Source organism: Ischnura elegans, chromosome X, assembly GCF_921293095.1.
Source record: "Ischnura elegans chromosome X, ioIscEleg1.1, whole genome shotgun sequence".
Lineage (NCBI taxonomy): Eukaryota > Metazoa > Arthropoda > Insecta > Odonata > Coenagrionidae > Ischnura > Ischnura elegans.
Genome location: NC_060259.1, coordinates 9239197 through 9255340, shown reverse-complemented (window position 1 = coordinate 9255340; position 16144 = coordinate 9239197). Strand labels below are relative to the sequence as shown.

At 38.9% G+C, this 16144-nt stretch overlaps 1 protein-coding gene across 3 annotated transcripts in view; it reads right to left on the bottom strand.

The window, feature by feature from the left end:
* The window catches only part of LOC124171343 (glutaryl-CoA dehydrogenase, mitochondrial), a 120453-nt gene that overhangs the window by 13890 nt on the left and 90419 nt on the right, over positions 1-16144 (bottom strand). For all 3 annotated transcript variants that reach the window (XM_046550497.1, XM_046550498.1, XM_046550499.1), the window contains 2 exons: positions 5629-5845; positions 5285-5514 (listed from right to left, as the gene is read on the bottom strand). In XM_046550497.1, coding sequence (XP_046406453.1) covers positions 5285-5514; positions 5629-5845 — 447 coding nt within the window. The remainder of the gene's footprint in view (positions 1-5284; positions 5515-5628; positions 5846-16144) is intronic.

Here is a 16144-nt window from a genome sequence, read left to right as displayed (position 1 = left end):
GAATTTATGAGGGAAGAGAGGCGGGAGAGGATGGAACGTTTGGTTAGTGACAATCTGGGAATGGGCACATGGAGGAGCGAATGCGTTCGAGTGGGTCTGCATGGAACATTAAAGGTTAGATTGGAGACTAGATCGGGAGAGTCTATGGAAGAGTTTAGAATGCTATGTATTAGTTTTAAATCAGATTTTAGGATTAAATTTGGAATATTAGATATATAGAGTGTGTGCAAAACAGTATCAGCGGCCATATTACGAAGATGAGGGGCTCTGCACTTAACTATATTAGTGAAAAAATTTGTCACACTTTTAAGAGCCAAAATATTGGATGGGGCTGAGATTGTCCAAATGGGGGAGCAATACATTATAACGGGAATGACAATAGTTGAAAAATATGCGCGTAATGCTATCGGGTCTGCAATTTCTGAGAAGCGGTAGAGGAGGCCAAGGATAGACATAGCTTTGTTTTTAATTTTTGTTATATGCTCACAGTAATTTAATTTTTGATCCATTAAAACACCTAAATATTTGATGGTGGAGACTCGTCTGAGGGGAAGGGAGTTTAAACTGTACCTGAAATCATAAGGGGACTTTTTTAGCGAAATGGAAATTATGTTGCATTTATTAGCGTTTAGGCGGAGATTCCAGGTGTTGCACCACTCTGAAACCTTGTTCAATGCATCCTGTAGGTTATGGCAGTCTGCGATATTGTTAATTTGCTTAAAAATTTTGCAGTCATCTGCGTAAAAAAGGGTATGGGCTTGAGAGGGATGTACAAGGGAGGCCAGATCGTCAATGAAAAGATTAAATAAATATGGTCCGAGAGCACTTCCCTGAGGTACTCCGGATGTTGTGGGTGACCATTGGGATGAGCAGCCAGGAAGTATTACACGCTGCCATCTATTGTTGAGGAATGGTGCTCTTATGAGCAATTTAGACTTTCATACACAGCTAACTGTTCTTTATAAATATTTTTAGTATAAACGTCATGTGAATCTCTCTCTTAGACTGCTCAGTAAGTAATCAATTTTTTCTCCTCGTTACAACCGGTGTCAGGTATCTATCCACTCTAACGATGCAATTAACTGTCAATAATAGCATGCGTAAGATGGTGAGAAATAATCAGTTTCATTGCTAAATTTGTACTTTTGGTAGAATGTAAAAAAATAGTAAAATATGTCAACCCATGGAATTCTGTAACATATATAAATATCAAATATGGAAAGCAAAGAAAGAGTAAAAACTTTGAGGTGTATTTATGTGCATTTAAACTAAGTTGTCACAATAAAATATATAAAATGGTGCAACGTGAAAAACCTAATGCCATCAAATAAAATCGCTGTAGGTAACGTATTGTTTTCCTTCCTTCGAAAATGATGGATATGCCTCCGTAGACTTTCTCCAGAAGAGTAGCAAGTGCTTCCCCTTCGATGTCTAATTACACTACAAATAAGTAAATTGAGGAAAGTTGAAGCCAAATTTTTGTTTCCCAAAATCAACAGTTCACACCCCTTTAAGTAATGCAGGGTAAAATACAGATTAAACCTGTTGAAAGTTAATTCCATTACGAATAATATAATAGCAAAATATAAAGTGGATATATCATAGCTAAACAATATCTGTTTAACTTTTCTATTTGCTGAAATAGATTTTTGCATTAATATTATTAATCAAAATAAAGTTTAACCCAATGTTTAAATTAACTTTGAACCATAGCACAAATTACGAACAGATAACCAATCTATAAATTGACCGCGAATCTGAATCATCGCATCCTGTTCACGCAAATGTTCAAATGAACACGAAATAAAAATGAACGCAAGATCCCAAATGAACAGCCAGAGGAAATGAACGGCCTCCAAAAAATGAATGCCCTCCGAGGCAGGGGCGCAGCTAGGAATTAAGGCTGGGGGTGGTTTATGTGCAACTAAGGGTGCATTCGGGGAGCTCGCAAATAGCGCTGATAGCGCGCTATCGCCGTTCGGGGAGCTCGCTCACAGCGCTGTGAGCGAGGTCATGATGCCATCATTTGGTAGCGCCGACGTCATTACTACGCGCTTTGAATGCTATCGCCAGAGAGATGAGGCACAAGATGCTATCAGTGCCAAATTGCGCTAACTGGCTCCCCGAGCGCTCGTTGTCATGTCATTGTTTACAAATACAAACACATCGTTTATATGTATTACTGCATCCGCCATTTTTGAATTCGCCCTGTTTACGTTCGGGTAGCCACTAGCTTATAGTACGCGCCTTTCGTGTTCGGGGAGCTTCATAGTAACGAGCGCCAAAAGCCTCCCCGAATGGCAATCTAAGCATGTAGCGCTGATAGCGCGATAGCGAGCTCCCCGAACGCATCCTAATACCAGGGTGCGTGAGGGTATGGAATACCCACCAGGATAAGCGGTATGTGCGAGATTAATAAATTGCTGAATCTTTAGATAAATGGTTCAAAATGGCGAGTTTTACGGCTTTCTGAGGGATACTTTATTAATCCTTACACTATTCTATCAGTTATACCAATGCAATTAATGAAAATGGATTAAATTAAAAAATTTCTCTGAGCTCTGGGGGGGGGGGGGAGGTTTATCCCCCAAAACCCCCCCTCGTTGCGCCACTGCTTCGAGGAATGAATACTCTCCGAATACACTCCGAAAAACAATACCCTTTGAGAAAAGAATACCCTTAGAAAAAGAACATTTAAAACGAACCTAATATTTTGCACACCCGTTCCAACCGTTCGGCAGCTATCCTGTTCTTTTTTGTGGACGGAGGGGAATGGAAGAGAAAGAAGCAGAGGGGCTGGGTCATCTATGGCGCACTTTGGTGGCCTTGGATGGTCTGCATCTTACCCGCCATCTGTTCTGGTTACCACGCACTTGATGGAGTAAGCTGTTGTTCAAAATACCTCTTGGTGAGTATACCTGATAGACCGAATACGCCGCATGTGAGCAGTGCAGTCATGAACAGTGAACTGGGAGTTTTAGAGAACTGTTCATTTTATAACCGGTTCATTACAGTGAACAGTTTCTTTTGGCAGTTCGGTTCTTTTAGACCCATCTCTACTGACAAGGCAATTTCAAGATTGTCAAAAGGAAGGAAGTGTATTGGTAGGGCATGGTTGGTGCAGTGGCATTAAATGCCATTGTTAAATTAAGAGATGTGCGAATAGTATCCGCGCATACTCGAATACCTCAAATACTAGAAAGTATTTGATATTCGAGGTCTCGCATAGTTATGCTAAAGTTACCGTCTCGAATACTTTGAATTTCGCATCATACACTGTCGCACGCACGTCGTTGGTAGTTGACTCGGAAAAATGTAGAGAACTGTAGTCGTTTAGCGCACGCAGCGCCGTTTTAGGCAAGTTGACGAATTAAATCTAACTCGTGGATTAGAGCGGTGAAAAGAGTTCGACGTGGGGAACCGAAATTGAACGGGTGAAAAAATCCGAAAATCCCCGATTCTCCCAGGAGAACCTCAGTGCCGTGGGATAGTAACTGCGTAGCACAATTCCCAAAATATGCTACCCCTCCATCCGTCAACCCTCGGCCCCTCCTCTGATGCTTTCCTCCTCTCCGAAATCAAACAAAGGCCCCAGCTCGTGCAGGGTTCGTATTACAAAGACCATAAATCTAAAGCTTCAAAAGAAAATATCTAGTTACAGGAGAATAATAGAATCGTGTTTCACCCTTCCCTCTTTCTCCCCCACTGACCTTTTTCTGCCTACCTGCTTCGAAGTCCCCCATTTCTGGAGGTCAACTGAGTACCGTGGGATAGTTACATTAGCGCATTTCCCAACATCCCCCTCCATTCAGCACCAGCCCCCCCTCTGAGGCTTTCCTCTTCTTCGAAATAAAAAAAGGTCCCAGCTTGCGCAGGGATCATATTACGAAGACCTTAGCTTCGAAAAAAATATCAAGATACACGAGAACAATAGAAACGTGTTTCGCGCCCCCCTTTTTCTCTCCCACTGACCTTTTTCAGCCTACCTGCTTCAAAGTTCCCCATTTCTGGAGGTGAACCACTGCATGAGTCATCTATTAGCACAAAAGGTGTCTAACAATGACTTTCGGCAATTGATATTACACATTCTCCAGATTGAAATATTAGTAATGTGCGCATAATTTAAAAAAGAATAAGACCAAACGCGACGTATTTCTGACTTTATTTAAGCAATTTACGCGAGGAAATAGATGTCAAAATACGACGGAGACTAGGCATTCTGGCGAGATTCGATATGAGCAGCAGAGCTTCTCGGAAGTTGATGCGGTATTTTTTTCCGAAAACATATTTCAAGTTACATTTTATGAGTTGTGCTATAAATCTTTATTGTTACAGTCCCAGACGAAGGGATATTTTCTCAGGATATTTGGTTTCTTCCTGATAGCAATTCGAATTCATCTTCTTATTTCGTGAGAACTTCCAAAGATGGACTGAAAATAATCGAAGAAAATCCGGTGGAGAAGCGCGTGTATTTTTGCAAAACGCCCCGGATTGTCCACTAGCACTTGACAGCAGGAGTGGAGGTAAAGTGAGCTACCTGTTGAAAATAAGAAGTTGGATGAAACCGAGTATCAGATGGGCGTGCTGCTGAAATGGCGTTTGGTAGATAGGAATGTATACATCAGACAGAAATCCATCGTAGCAGTGTAAATGCCGAGACGGCATGCAATCATTTTTCTGAGGTGGTGTGTCCCCTTAGAATATTTGAAAGAGATGTTAGTGGAATCAACTATATATCTAATTGTATAAAATTAAAATATTCCATTAATCAGCTTAATTCCTGTTCAAATCCTTTAAAGGAAATCAAAATTACTGCCCAAAATCTTGTGTTTCCTGCTGCATAGGCAACCAAGTCAAACATTCCCGCATTCATCGTATAGTATTCGAGGTATTCGAAATTCAAGGTATTCCAATATTCGAGCAATGATTTAATATTCGAATTCGATATTCGAGTTTGAGAAATTTACTATTCGACCCATCTCTAGTTAAATTTAATCTGCTGTTCCCTTCAATGACCCTATACTCCAGGTTTGAATACTGATACCCGTGGTACACCCAAAATAATACAAAATTCCATCATGGTTAAAGATTGAATGGATTATCTTGAAATGCCTGGATTAGCGCCTTTGCCTAAAACTTCATAAGTCACATAATTGAAAAAATCCTAAAAGTTAAGTCCTAACACAACTTTCTCCAAGCTTTATTTTTAAGATCAGTACACATTCAAAATTTTCATTTCAATGTAGGTCATACTTAATGTTTGTTTGAAAAGTTCATCACTTACTTATTTTCATCTTTAAGACGACCAACACGGAGGCAGGCTTGCAAACCAATAGCAATTTCAGTCATCATGTCAGCCATCTTCTTCTGGATCAGCTGATTTGCAGCCAAAGGTTTCTTGAACTGCTTTCTCTCAAGGGTGTATTGCCTAGCAGCAGAAAGACAAAATTCTGCAGCACCAAGAGCACCCCACGCAATACCATAGCGTGCATTGTTTAGACAACCAAATGGGCCCTGAGCACATAAAAATGACATAGTATTTGTGATAGAAATATTATATAAACTGCACAAGGGTTTGATAATACACAACTGCACAACTGCCCAAGAAATAAATGCATGCTATCCTACCTTCAATCCTTCAACATTAGGCAGCATATTTTCTTCTGGTACACGCACTTCATCCATTAATATCATTCCGGTCACAGATGCCCTGAGAGAAAATTTACCCTCAATTTTGGGAGTGCTGAGCCCTTTGAAACTCCTCTCAACAATAAATCCTCGTATCTTGCCATCATCACACTTGGCCCAAACAACACACAAATCAGCAATTGGAGAATTGGTTATCCTGCAACAAGGTACATGTTTTAGAACCAGCATATACATATGTATTCCTATTTTTTAAGAGGTTACTAATACCACAAATTACACACAAAGATTTCAGCAAACTCTTAATTAAACATTAAATGCAAAGAAGTTGAGCATTTGCAATGTTTACACTACTGCTGTAGCTTGACCTGCTGATGAGTGACACCCAATCGCTACCAACAAATTCACTACTTTTTATTAGAATTAATATTTTATATTATTATTGTGTGCCATATAAATTTGCCAAATTTTCACCATTCTTTTGTTTTGTCCCAGAATTCTTCTTCAGTTAGTTGAGCAGTTGAGTGTACAACGAGTGATGTGCAATGGGGTGTAATATAACATGTGTTATTTTGAATTAAAGCGCTTTTGACATGAAATGTGAGGAGTTGTTTTCTGATAGGTTATGGGCCGAGTGCGTTTTGGTCTGCAAAATTGAGAAATGGCAGTAATGATGGATACGCCGAAAATTGAAAGACTAGGGCAAAGGAATTATATTGTATGGAATAAGAGAGTTAAGGCCTTTCCGACTAGAAAGAAATGCTGGGAAGCCATCGATCCCGGTTATGACGACGATGAAGATTTAAAAGAAGAAGAACATTAGAAGAATGATCTGGCTCTTAGTTATCTAACGGAATTGGTTGAAGATTGCTATTTGAACGATGTAACGAAGTATGAGCGGGCGAAACATGCCTGGGACAGATTAAAAGGAATACATGGGAAGATCTCTCCTCTCCAATTTGTAAGTACCATGGATGAGTTAGCAAATTGCATAAAAAAGGTTGATGAACCTGTTTAAGAATATCCGAATCGAATTGAGCAACTAGTGGAGAAACTTAGAAATCACGGTTCTAATATAAACGATCAAGATCTGGCAGCATATATGTTGAGAGGTTTGAAACAAGAGAGTTATAAACATATTGCTCATTTAATGGAGTTAAATGAAGAAAAATTGTCATCTGAGAATGTGAAAAGTAAGTTGTTGCTAGAAGAAGACAGAGTTGAAAGAGAGAAAATTACGTGATGAAAAATAAGGGGAAATTCCATACTTATGAGAAGAAATATAACAATTTTAATGATGATAAATCTAGGTCCAACGATAGAAGTTGTCACTGTTGCGGTCAGCGGGGTCATTTTTGCCCAAGAATGTCCGAAAGCAAAAGAAGCAAAATCAAGAGGAAATTTGGTTTGTTATAATTGTGGTCAAGAAGGACATCCATCGTTCAAATGTAGAAACTCGGAGGCAAGTACTAGTTACGACAGGAATTCAGAGGGCAATGAAAACAAAAAGCCACAGAAGGAGTTTAAGAATAAAGTTGCCACGTATGATAAAAATGCAGAACCTGAAGTAGAAGAAAAAAAGATTGGAAACAATACCGTAAAAGTGAAATATACTGTGCATTTGATGAGAGGTAACGAGGACAATAATTTTGAAGAGAACAACAAATCAGGCGATGCTAATATATGGATTGTGGACAACGGCTGCAATCATCATATTACACCCCACCGTGAGTTACTAAATGACTTTGCAAATTATGTATCTGGTTAAGTGCAAGTGGGAAAGAAAACCGTTGTTTGTGATGTAAGAGGCAGTGGATCTGTTACACTCAAAATAAATGATCAGTATGGTGGATGGACTCTGAAATTGACAAAAGTGCTGTGGGTCCCTGATGCATCTGATAACATTTTGTCGGTTAGGCAACTTGAAAAAACCAATGTGCGCTTTGAGATTGACAATGGTATACTGACTGCTTATGACAAAGGAAATAAAAATGGAGAGCTGTCCAGTGCCCATGCAAGAAAAGAAGACGAGATGTATGTCATCAAAGTTGATTGGTATGAACTGAAAAAATCAGACTCTGAGGGTAGTGACTGTGAACAAGAATCTGTGGATGCTGTTGCTTGTAAAATGGTAACAAGAGAGGTATGGCATAGTCATTTTGGGCATGCTGAAAATTTGCCTTACAGCGATTTGATCAGCAAGCAGAAGGCAGATGAAAAATGTGAGGTGTGTATAAAAGGCAAAGCAAGAAAAAGTCCTTTCCCAGACAGGTTAGTGAAATCAGAAGCTCCCTTAAACATTGTTCACTCTGACATTTGTTACGTGATACCTGAGTCTTTAGGAGGAGGTAATTATTTCCTAACCCTAACTGATGACTTTTCTAGATACAGTGAAGTGAGTGTGTTGAAACATAAGAATGAGGCTTGTTTAGCAATTGTTGACTTTAAGAAAAGAGCTGAGAATCTGCATGAAAGGAAATTAAAGAGCGTTCGAACAGATAGCGGAGGAGAATATTGTAATAATGAATTGAGGCAATTTTTTGTTGACAATGGCATCATTCATAGATTATCCTTGCCTGGAGAGCATCAACAAATGGGAGTGGCAGAGAGACTAAATCAACAGCTTTTAACGCTCATTCGATGTATGTTGTTGAATGCAGGTATGCCCTTGAATTTTTGGGGTGAGGCTCTCTATACTGCGTGCTACATCAAGAATAGGTGTAGGTCAACTGCCATTGACAATAATATACCGTACGAGTTGTGGTTTAATAAAAAACTACCTGATGAGGAACTTGATAAAATGAGAATGTTTGGATGTCGTGCCTGGGTGTACGAGGGACACAGTAAAGCTGAGAAATTAGACGCTATAGCCAAGGAATGTGTCTTTCTAGGCAATCCTGAAAATAGAAGAGGGTAAAGATTATGGAGTTTAGAGGATAAATGTGTCATTCTATCGGGAAATGTAGTGTTTGAAGAGAAAGTGTTTCCTATGAAAAATAAGGAAGTTACTACTGATGATTTGTCAGTATATTCAAATAATAAACCATTAGTTGTGGATTTAAGTTCATTTGATCCAAAGGATGAAACTGATTCAATGCCAAGAACAGTTGATGTATTGAATGAAGCTTGTGAAATCAATGTAGGAGTACATGAGGAGCCAATGATTCCAAACTTGCGAAGATCACAAAGAATCAGAAACAGGAAAGAGTGTAATGGTTGTATTGGTTGTAATTTGCATGTTGTGTCTACTATAATCAATAATATTCCAAAGAGAGCCAAAGAAGCTTTGAATGGTGATGAATGAGTAGATATAATATGACAAAGCCTATATCTACATCATATAAGACCAAGCAGGTGTTTAAAATTTCTATTTCTATTTAATGTGAAAGATTGAAATCAGCAATGGAAAGGGAATTAGATAATTTTGAAAAAAATGAGTGTTGGGAATTAGTGGATAGACCAAAGGACAAGAACGTTATTGGAACCAAGTGGGTGATCAGAATCAAGGAAGGGCTTGACAATGACGACAACATTTACAAGGCTAGGCTTGTAGCTTTGGGTTATAGGCAAGTTGAGGGTGTTGATTATAATGACACTTATAGTCCTGTTTTAAGACGTCAAACTGTAAGAATCCTAATTGCCTTTGCTGTAATCAAAGGGTGGAACATTCAACATTATGATGTAGATGCAGCATTCCTTAAAAGTAGCATTAAGGAAGATGTCTTTGTGGAGCAACCAGATGGTTTTGAGAGAAATTCAAATTCTGTTTACAAGTTAAGAAAAAGTATGTACGGTTTACACCAAAGTTCAAAGGATTGGAATATTTGTTTTGATAATGTGCTAAAAGTAGAGATGTGCGAATAGTATCCGCGAATACTCGAATACTAGGAAGTATTCGATAATCGAGGTCTCGAATAGTTATGCGAAAAGTACCGCCTCGAATACCTCGAATACTTTGAATTTCGCGTCGTACTGTCGCACGCACGTCGTTGGTAGTTGACTCGGAAAAATGTTGAGAACTCTAGTCTTTAAGTGCATGCAGCGCCGTTTTAGGCAAGTTGACGAACTACATCAAATGCGCGGGTTAGAGCGGTGAAAAGAGTTCGACGTGGAGAACCTAAATTGATCCGGGTGAAAAAATCCGAAAATCCCCGGTTTCCCCCACCAGGAAAACCTCAGTGCCATGGGATAGTAACTACATAGCACAATTCCCAAAATCCGCTTCCCCCTCCATCCATCAGCCCTCAGCCCCTCCTCCGACGCTTTCCTCCTCTTCGAAATAAAAAAAAAGCCCCCAGCTCGCGCAGGTTTCGAATAAATGAGACGAAGTGTTTATCATGTGTCATTTATGGCTAATAAGCACAGGCACTTATTGTTAGTTGGAATCTTTTCCAGGAGATGAAACTACCATAGGGAGAAACTCAGTGCCGTGGGATAGTAACACTGGCGCATTTCCCACGATCTGCTATCCCCCTCCATTCAGCACTCGCCTCACCCACTCTGACGCTTTCCTCTTCTCCGAAATCAAACAAAAAGGTCCTCGCTCACTCAAGGATCGTATTACGAAGACCTTAGCTTCGAAAAAAATATCGAGTTACGAGAACAATGAAAACGTGTTTCACGCCCTCCCCCCTTTTCTCACCCACGGACCTTTTTCTGGCTACCTGCTTCGAAGTTCCCCATTTCTGGAGGTCAACTGCCGCATGAGTACTGTGGGATACTTACATTAGCGCATTTCCCAAGATCCGGTAACCCCACCCATTCAGCACTTGCTCTGAGGCTTTCCTGTTCTTCGAAATAAAAAAAAAGGTCACAGCTTGCGCAGGGATCATATTACGAAGAACTTAGCTTCGAAAAAATACCAAGTTACCCGAGAACAATAGAAACGTGTTTCGGGCTCTCCCTTTTCTCCATAACTGACCTTTATTTTCCTACCAGCTTCCAAGTTCCCCATTTCTTTGAAGGTCAACCGCTGCATGAGTCATCTATTAGCACAAAAGGTGTCCAACAATGACTTTCGTCAGTTGATATTACACCTTTGTTGGATTGAAATATTAGTAATGTGCGCGTAATTTAAAAAAGAACAAGGCCAAACGCGACGCATTTCTGACTTTATTTAAGCATTTTACGCGAGGAAATAAATGTCAAAATTGGACGGAGACTTGGCATTCTGGCGAGACTCGATAGAAGCAGCAGAGCTTCTCGGAAGTTGATGCGGTATTTTTTTCCAAAAATATATATCAAGTTACAATTTATGAGTGGTGCTATAAATCTTTATTGTTACAGTCCCAGACGAAGGGATATTTTCTCAGGATATTTGGTTTCTCCCTGATAGCAATTCCAATTCATCTTCTTATCTCGTGAGAACTCCCAAAGATGGACTGAAAATAATTGAAGAAAATCCGGTGGAGAAGAGCTTGTATTTTGCAAAATGCCTCAGATTGTCAGCTAGCACTTGGCAGCAGTAGTGGGGGTAAAGCGATGTTAGTTGAATTAATTATATGCCCAATTGTTCCCATAAAATTAAAATATTCCATTAATCAGCTAAATTCCTGTTCGAATCCTTTAAAGGAAATCAAAATTACTCCCCAAAATCTTGTGTTGCCTTCTGCATATGCAACCGAGTCAAACATTCCAGCATTCATCGTTTATTATTCGAGGTATTCGAATATTCGAGCAATGATTTAATATTTGAATACGAGAAATCTGCTATTCGACCCATCTCTAGCTAAAAGTCAATTGGTTTACAGAGATCTGTATGTGAGCCTTGTGTATATTTTTGTGAGAATATGCTAGTTGGAGTGTACGTAGATGATATGGTAGCTATTGGTCCTGTTGACATTTTGAATTGGTTTAAATCTGAGTTGAAAAGCTATCTGGATTTTAAGGATGTTGGACAAATTAAGAGTTTCTTGTCCACGTCTGTGACTGAAACCAAAGGTGAGGTGCATGTTGATCAATGTAAATGCATTGATAATCTGTTGCATGAATATAATTTGGAAAATGTGAATGGTTGTGTAGCTCCTTTAGATATAGGAGATAAGAGAATTTCGGAAGAAGCAGATAGCTGTAATCAAACATTGTATCAAAAGGCAGTAGGAAATTTGCTCTACATAGCAAATAATACGAGACCTGATATTTCATTTGCTGTATGTAAGTTGAGTCAATATTCACAAAAACGTAGTGTAAAAGACTGGCAGAGAGTCAAGAAGGTGTTCAGATATTTAAAGAAAACTAGAAATGCGAAATTGTGTTTTAAAGCTAGTGACATATCTTTGAGTGTTTTTTGTGATGCTGACTAGGCTAATTCAGAGGATCGAAAATCATTTTCTGGTCATGTATGTAAATTTGCTGGTTCTCCTATCTTATGGTCTAGCAAGAAATAGCAAGTAAATAGTTGCTACTTCAACTGTAGGAGCTGAATTCATTTCTATGGTAGTTAGTGCAAAAAAAAATGTTATGGTTGTACAATTTTTTCAATGAGCTTAATGATTGTAATTACATTAAGTTGCCAATCACAATTTTTTGTGACAATCAAGGTGCAATACATGTTAGTTCCACTTATGCGCTGTCTGATAAAACAAAACATATTGATGTTCGTTACTTGTTCCTTAAAGATATAGTGGCCAAAGGGTTAATTAAGTCTGTGTATTTGTCGTCGAAGGAAAATGTGGCTGATATCTTTACAAAGGCATTGTCAGGGGAGGCTACATCAAAGTTCCGAAATTTATTGGGGATTATTGACTGATGTTTGTTTTTTTTTTGTATTACTTGAATTCAAATTTTATGACAAGAGGAGGTATTGGAATTAATATTTTATATTATTATTGTGTGTCATATATATTTGCCAACTTTTCGCGATTCTTTTGTTTTGTCCCAGAATTCTTCTTCAGTTAGTTGAGCAGTTGAGTGTACAACGAGTGATGTGCAATGGCGTGTAATATAACATGTGCTATTTTGAATTAAAGCTCTTTTGACATGAAAGGTGAGGAGTTGTTTTCTGATACTTCTCACCCACACAACTGTAAATTCTCAATTTTTTTCATTTTGCAGCTGCTGCCATTGGAGAAAAGAGAAGTTAGAGTCATAAAACTTGGTACAGTGGAACTGTGCTATTGCGAGACCTCCACCATTATGAGAGATGGTCGGAGCACCGTCAACTGACCCTGAGATTAGCATGTAAAAAAATCCACTTTTACGAGGTCCTTTTGGAGTTGGCATTTGCCATAGTGAGAGTTTCCATCAATGGAAAACCTTCACCAATAGTCCCTAATCTCTGTAATTTCCGGCGATCCAACCTCAATACATTAGCTACCCTGGGTGACCTGCAGAAAACTGCCAGGTCATCTATGAACAAAATGGCCACCATCAGCATCTAGATGCACCCAGCTATGTCATTGATTGTACAGGTGAATAAAATCATGCTCAAGATGGAGCCCTAGGGAACTCCGTATTCGGAGGAACTCAAGACAGTTTTAACTTTCACATTTGCTAGATGCATTGGAATGAGAACATCCAACAAAGAACAGGTCTGAATCGGTGAGGTTTACATTATTTCATCCTAGTGTCAAGTATATTCATGATAAGTCAGGCATGACTAGGTCATCATACAAAAGGTAACGGTGCGGCTATCTGCACCATATTACACCAAAACATGCAGTGCATCCGCAACAAAGTGCCGATTCTGAACGCGCTTTTGTGTGGTCAAGACATCACGGTGCTTTGTGTAAGTGAACACTGGTGCAACAACGACGAAATGCAATCTTTTGTGTTTGAGGGATACTCTCTGGCTGACTATTTCTGCCGAACAGAATACAAAAATGGGGGGGTGTGCATTTTTGTGAATAGTAAATATAGTTATAAGGCCTCGGCTTTTAAAAAAGTAATCGGTAAAGAAAGATGCTTAGAAATTGCAGCAGTCGAAATAACTATCGACCCAAGTATAGGAAATGTGCTGATTATGTGCCTATACAGACCTCCTGGTGGTAATAGTGACGAATTCTTTGAAAGATTTGAGCAATTATTACACTTAAGTGTTGGTAAGAAAAAGAAAGTGTTAATTTGTGGGGATTTTAACATTGAAATGTCCTCACACAATGCCAATTCCACCAAACTCAGAGAACTTATGGGTCTTTATGGGTTAAATTCTCTGATAAACTCACCGACCAGAGAAACAGCCACTACATCAAAAAATATCGATCTGGTTATCACCAATTTGCAACTGACAGAAAATGAACACTCAAAGGTTATAAATCTAGGAATTTCAGACCATTATGCTCAAATGATACGTATCCCCAAGGAAAAGGATGTAAACTACAAGAGGTACAAAAGGTTCTACCCAAAAGATAGAGTAAATGCATTCTGTGATAAATTATGTGAAACTTCCTGGGACAAATTACTCAACATGAAGTGTATACAGGACATGTACATGTATTTCATTAGTAATGTAAAGCTCATCTTTGAGGAATTCTTTCCCAGAAAATTAGTGCCAATGAAGTGTCATGAGAGTAACAAGGGTTGGGTGACAGATGAAATAAGGGCTGCTAGCGTTAATTTTAGGGAATTATGTCAATTAAGAAAAGGGCAGAAGGGCTACGACCTCAATAGTAACTACTTTCAGAGTTACAAAAAAGCATACAGGGACCTTATAGTTCAAACCAAGAAAGCTTACTACAGCAGACTTATCAGTCAAGCTGAAAATGTGACCAAAACATCATGGCGAATAGTAAGAAAGGCAACAAACTCTAAGGTAAACAGGAGTGGAAATTTAACAATAAAAAATGGGGAAGGGATAAACTTGGCCGATCCTATGCAAGTGGCAGTTTTTGCCAATAAGTACCTCGCAACTGTACCCATACAATTACATAGCTCAATAATAAGTAGTGACAGATTCAGTACGGGGCACTGTCAACACATGTGCTCCTCTATGGTCCTCTTTCCGGTAACAGAAAATGAGGTATTGAAGTGCATAAATAGCCTGAAAGACAAACCATCAGCTGGGATAGACGATATTCCTTCCTTCATCCTAAAAAAATGCTCTAAAGCTATAATCAAGCCCTTAGCTTTCATAATAAATGAGTCCTTTAATAAGGGTGAGTTTCCAAACTATTTAAAAATAGCTAAAATAAAACTGATCCACAAAAAAGGTGATGTGGACAACATAGGGAATTACCGGCCAGTATCCTTGCTGACTAATATATCTAAAATTTTTGAGCTAATGATGAGAGACAGGATTATGAACTTTGTCGTCCAATCCAAATTATTAAACATGGAACAGTTTGGATTCCAAAAGGGGAGAAGCACCAATGATGCGATTGCATGCTTTCTGAAAAAAATCATGACCTCATGGGACAGGAATGAATTCTCGGTGGGTATATTCAATGACCTTTCTCGTGCATTTGACACAGTAGATCACAAAATCCTTCTCATTAAATGTGAGCACTATGGGATCAGGGGAATCGTTCATAAATGGTTGCAATCATATCTAGAGGATAGGCAACAGATGGTAGAGGTTGAGGGTACAGGCATCAACAACATTGTTACAAACTACTTATCTCCCATAGAAATAATAAATGTAGGGGTACCACAGGGCAGTATTTTGGGGCCCCTCTTATTCTTACTATACATCAATGATTTGCCGAGGTTTATTAAAAACAATGATATAGTGTTATATGCTGATGATACATCTCTAGCAATGAGCCACAGGGATCCTAAGCTGCTGCAAACGAAGCTGGAGAGTTCACTACTACTCCTAGAAAAGTGGTTCAACCTGAATAAACTTTCTGTAAATGTTAAGAAAACGAATTACATTCAATTTAAAAAAAAGAGGGAAGTGCCTCAGTTAGAGGTATTCTTAAATGGTCAGCCCATAGAGAGGGTAAATAGCACCAAGTTTCTAGGTCTAGCTATTGATGATTCCCTAAATTGGGAGACCCATACCAATGCCCTATGCTCAACCCTGGCTAAAAGTGGATATGTTCTGAGAAATCTGGTAGATATTGTTGATTTAAATGTTCTAAAAATGGTATATTATGGTTATTTTGAATCCCATTTGTCCTATGGAATTATTTTCTGGGGATCGTCGCCTGGATTTCGTAGTTTTCGCAACACAAAGAAAAAGTATAAGGTATATAGCAAAGATACCCCCGTGGAAATCTTGCAAACCCTATTTCAGGGAATTAAAACTCCTAACGTTACCATCTATGTATATATACCACTTGTGTATGCATGTCAAAGATAATATAAAAGATCTCACTACCAATGCTCAAGTGCACGGACACTCCACTCGCCATAGTGGAGATGTACATATGTACTGCCACGCCACGGCAATGTACAATAAGAGCCCTTTTCACATGGCTATCAAGGTTTATAATGCTCTGCCGTCAACCATAAAAAAAGCTTCTACAAGGGCAATTTTCAAATCTAATCTTAAACTCTTTCTAGTCAACAAAGGCTATTATAGCACAACTCAGTTTCTAGAGGAATCTGCCTACCACAG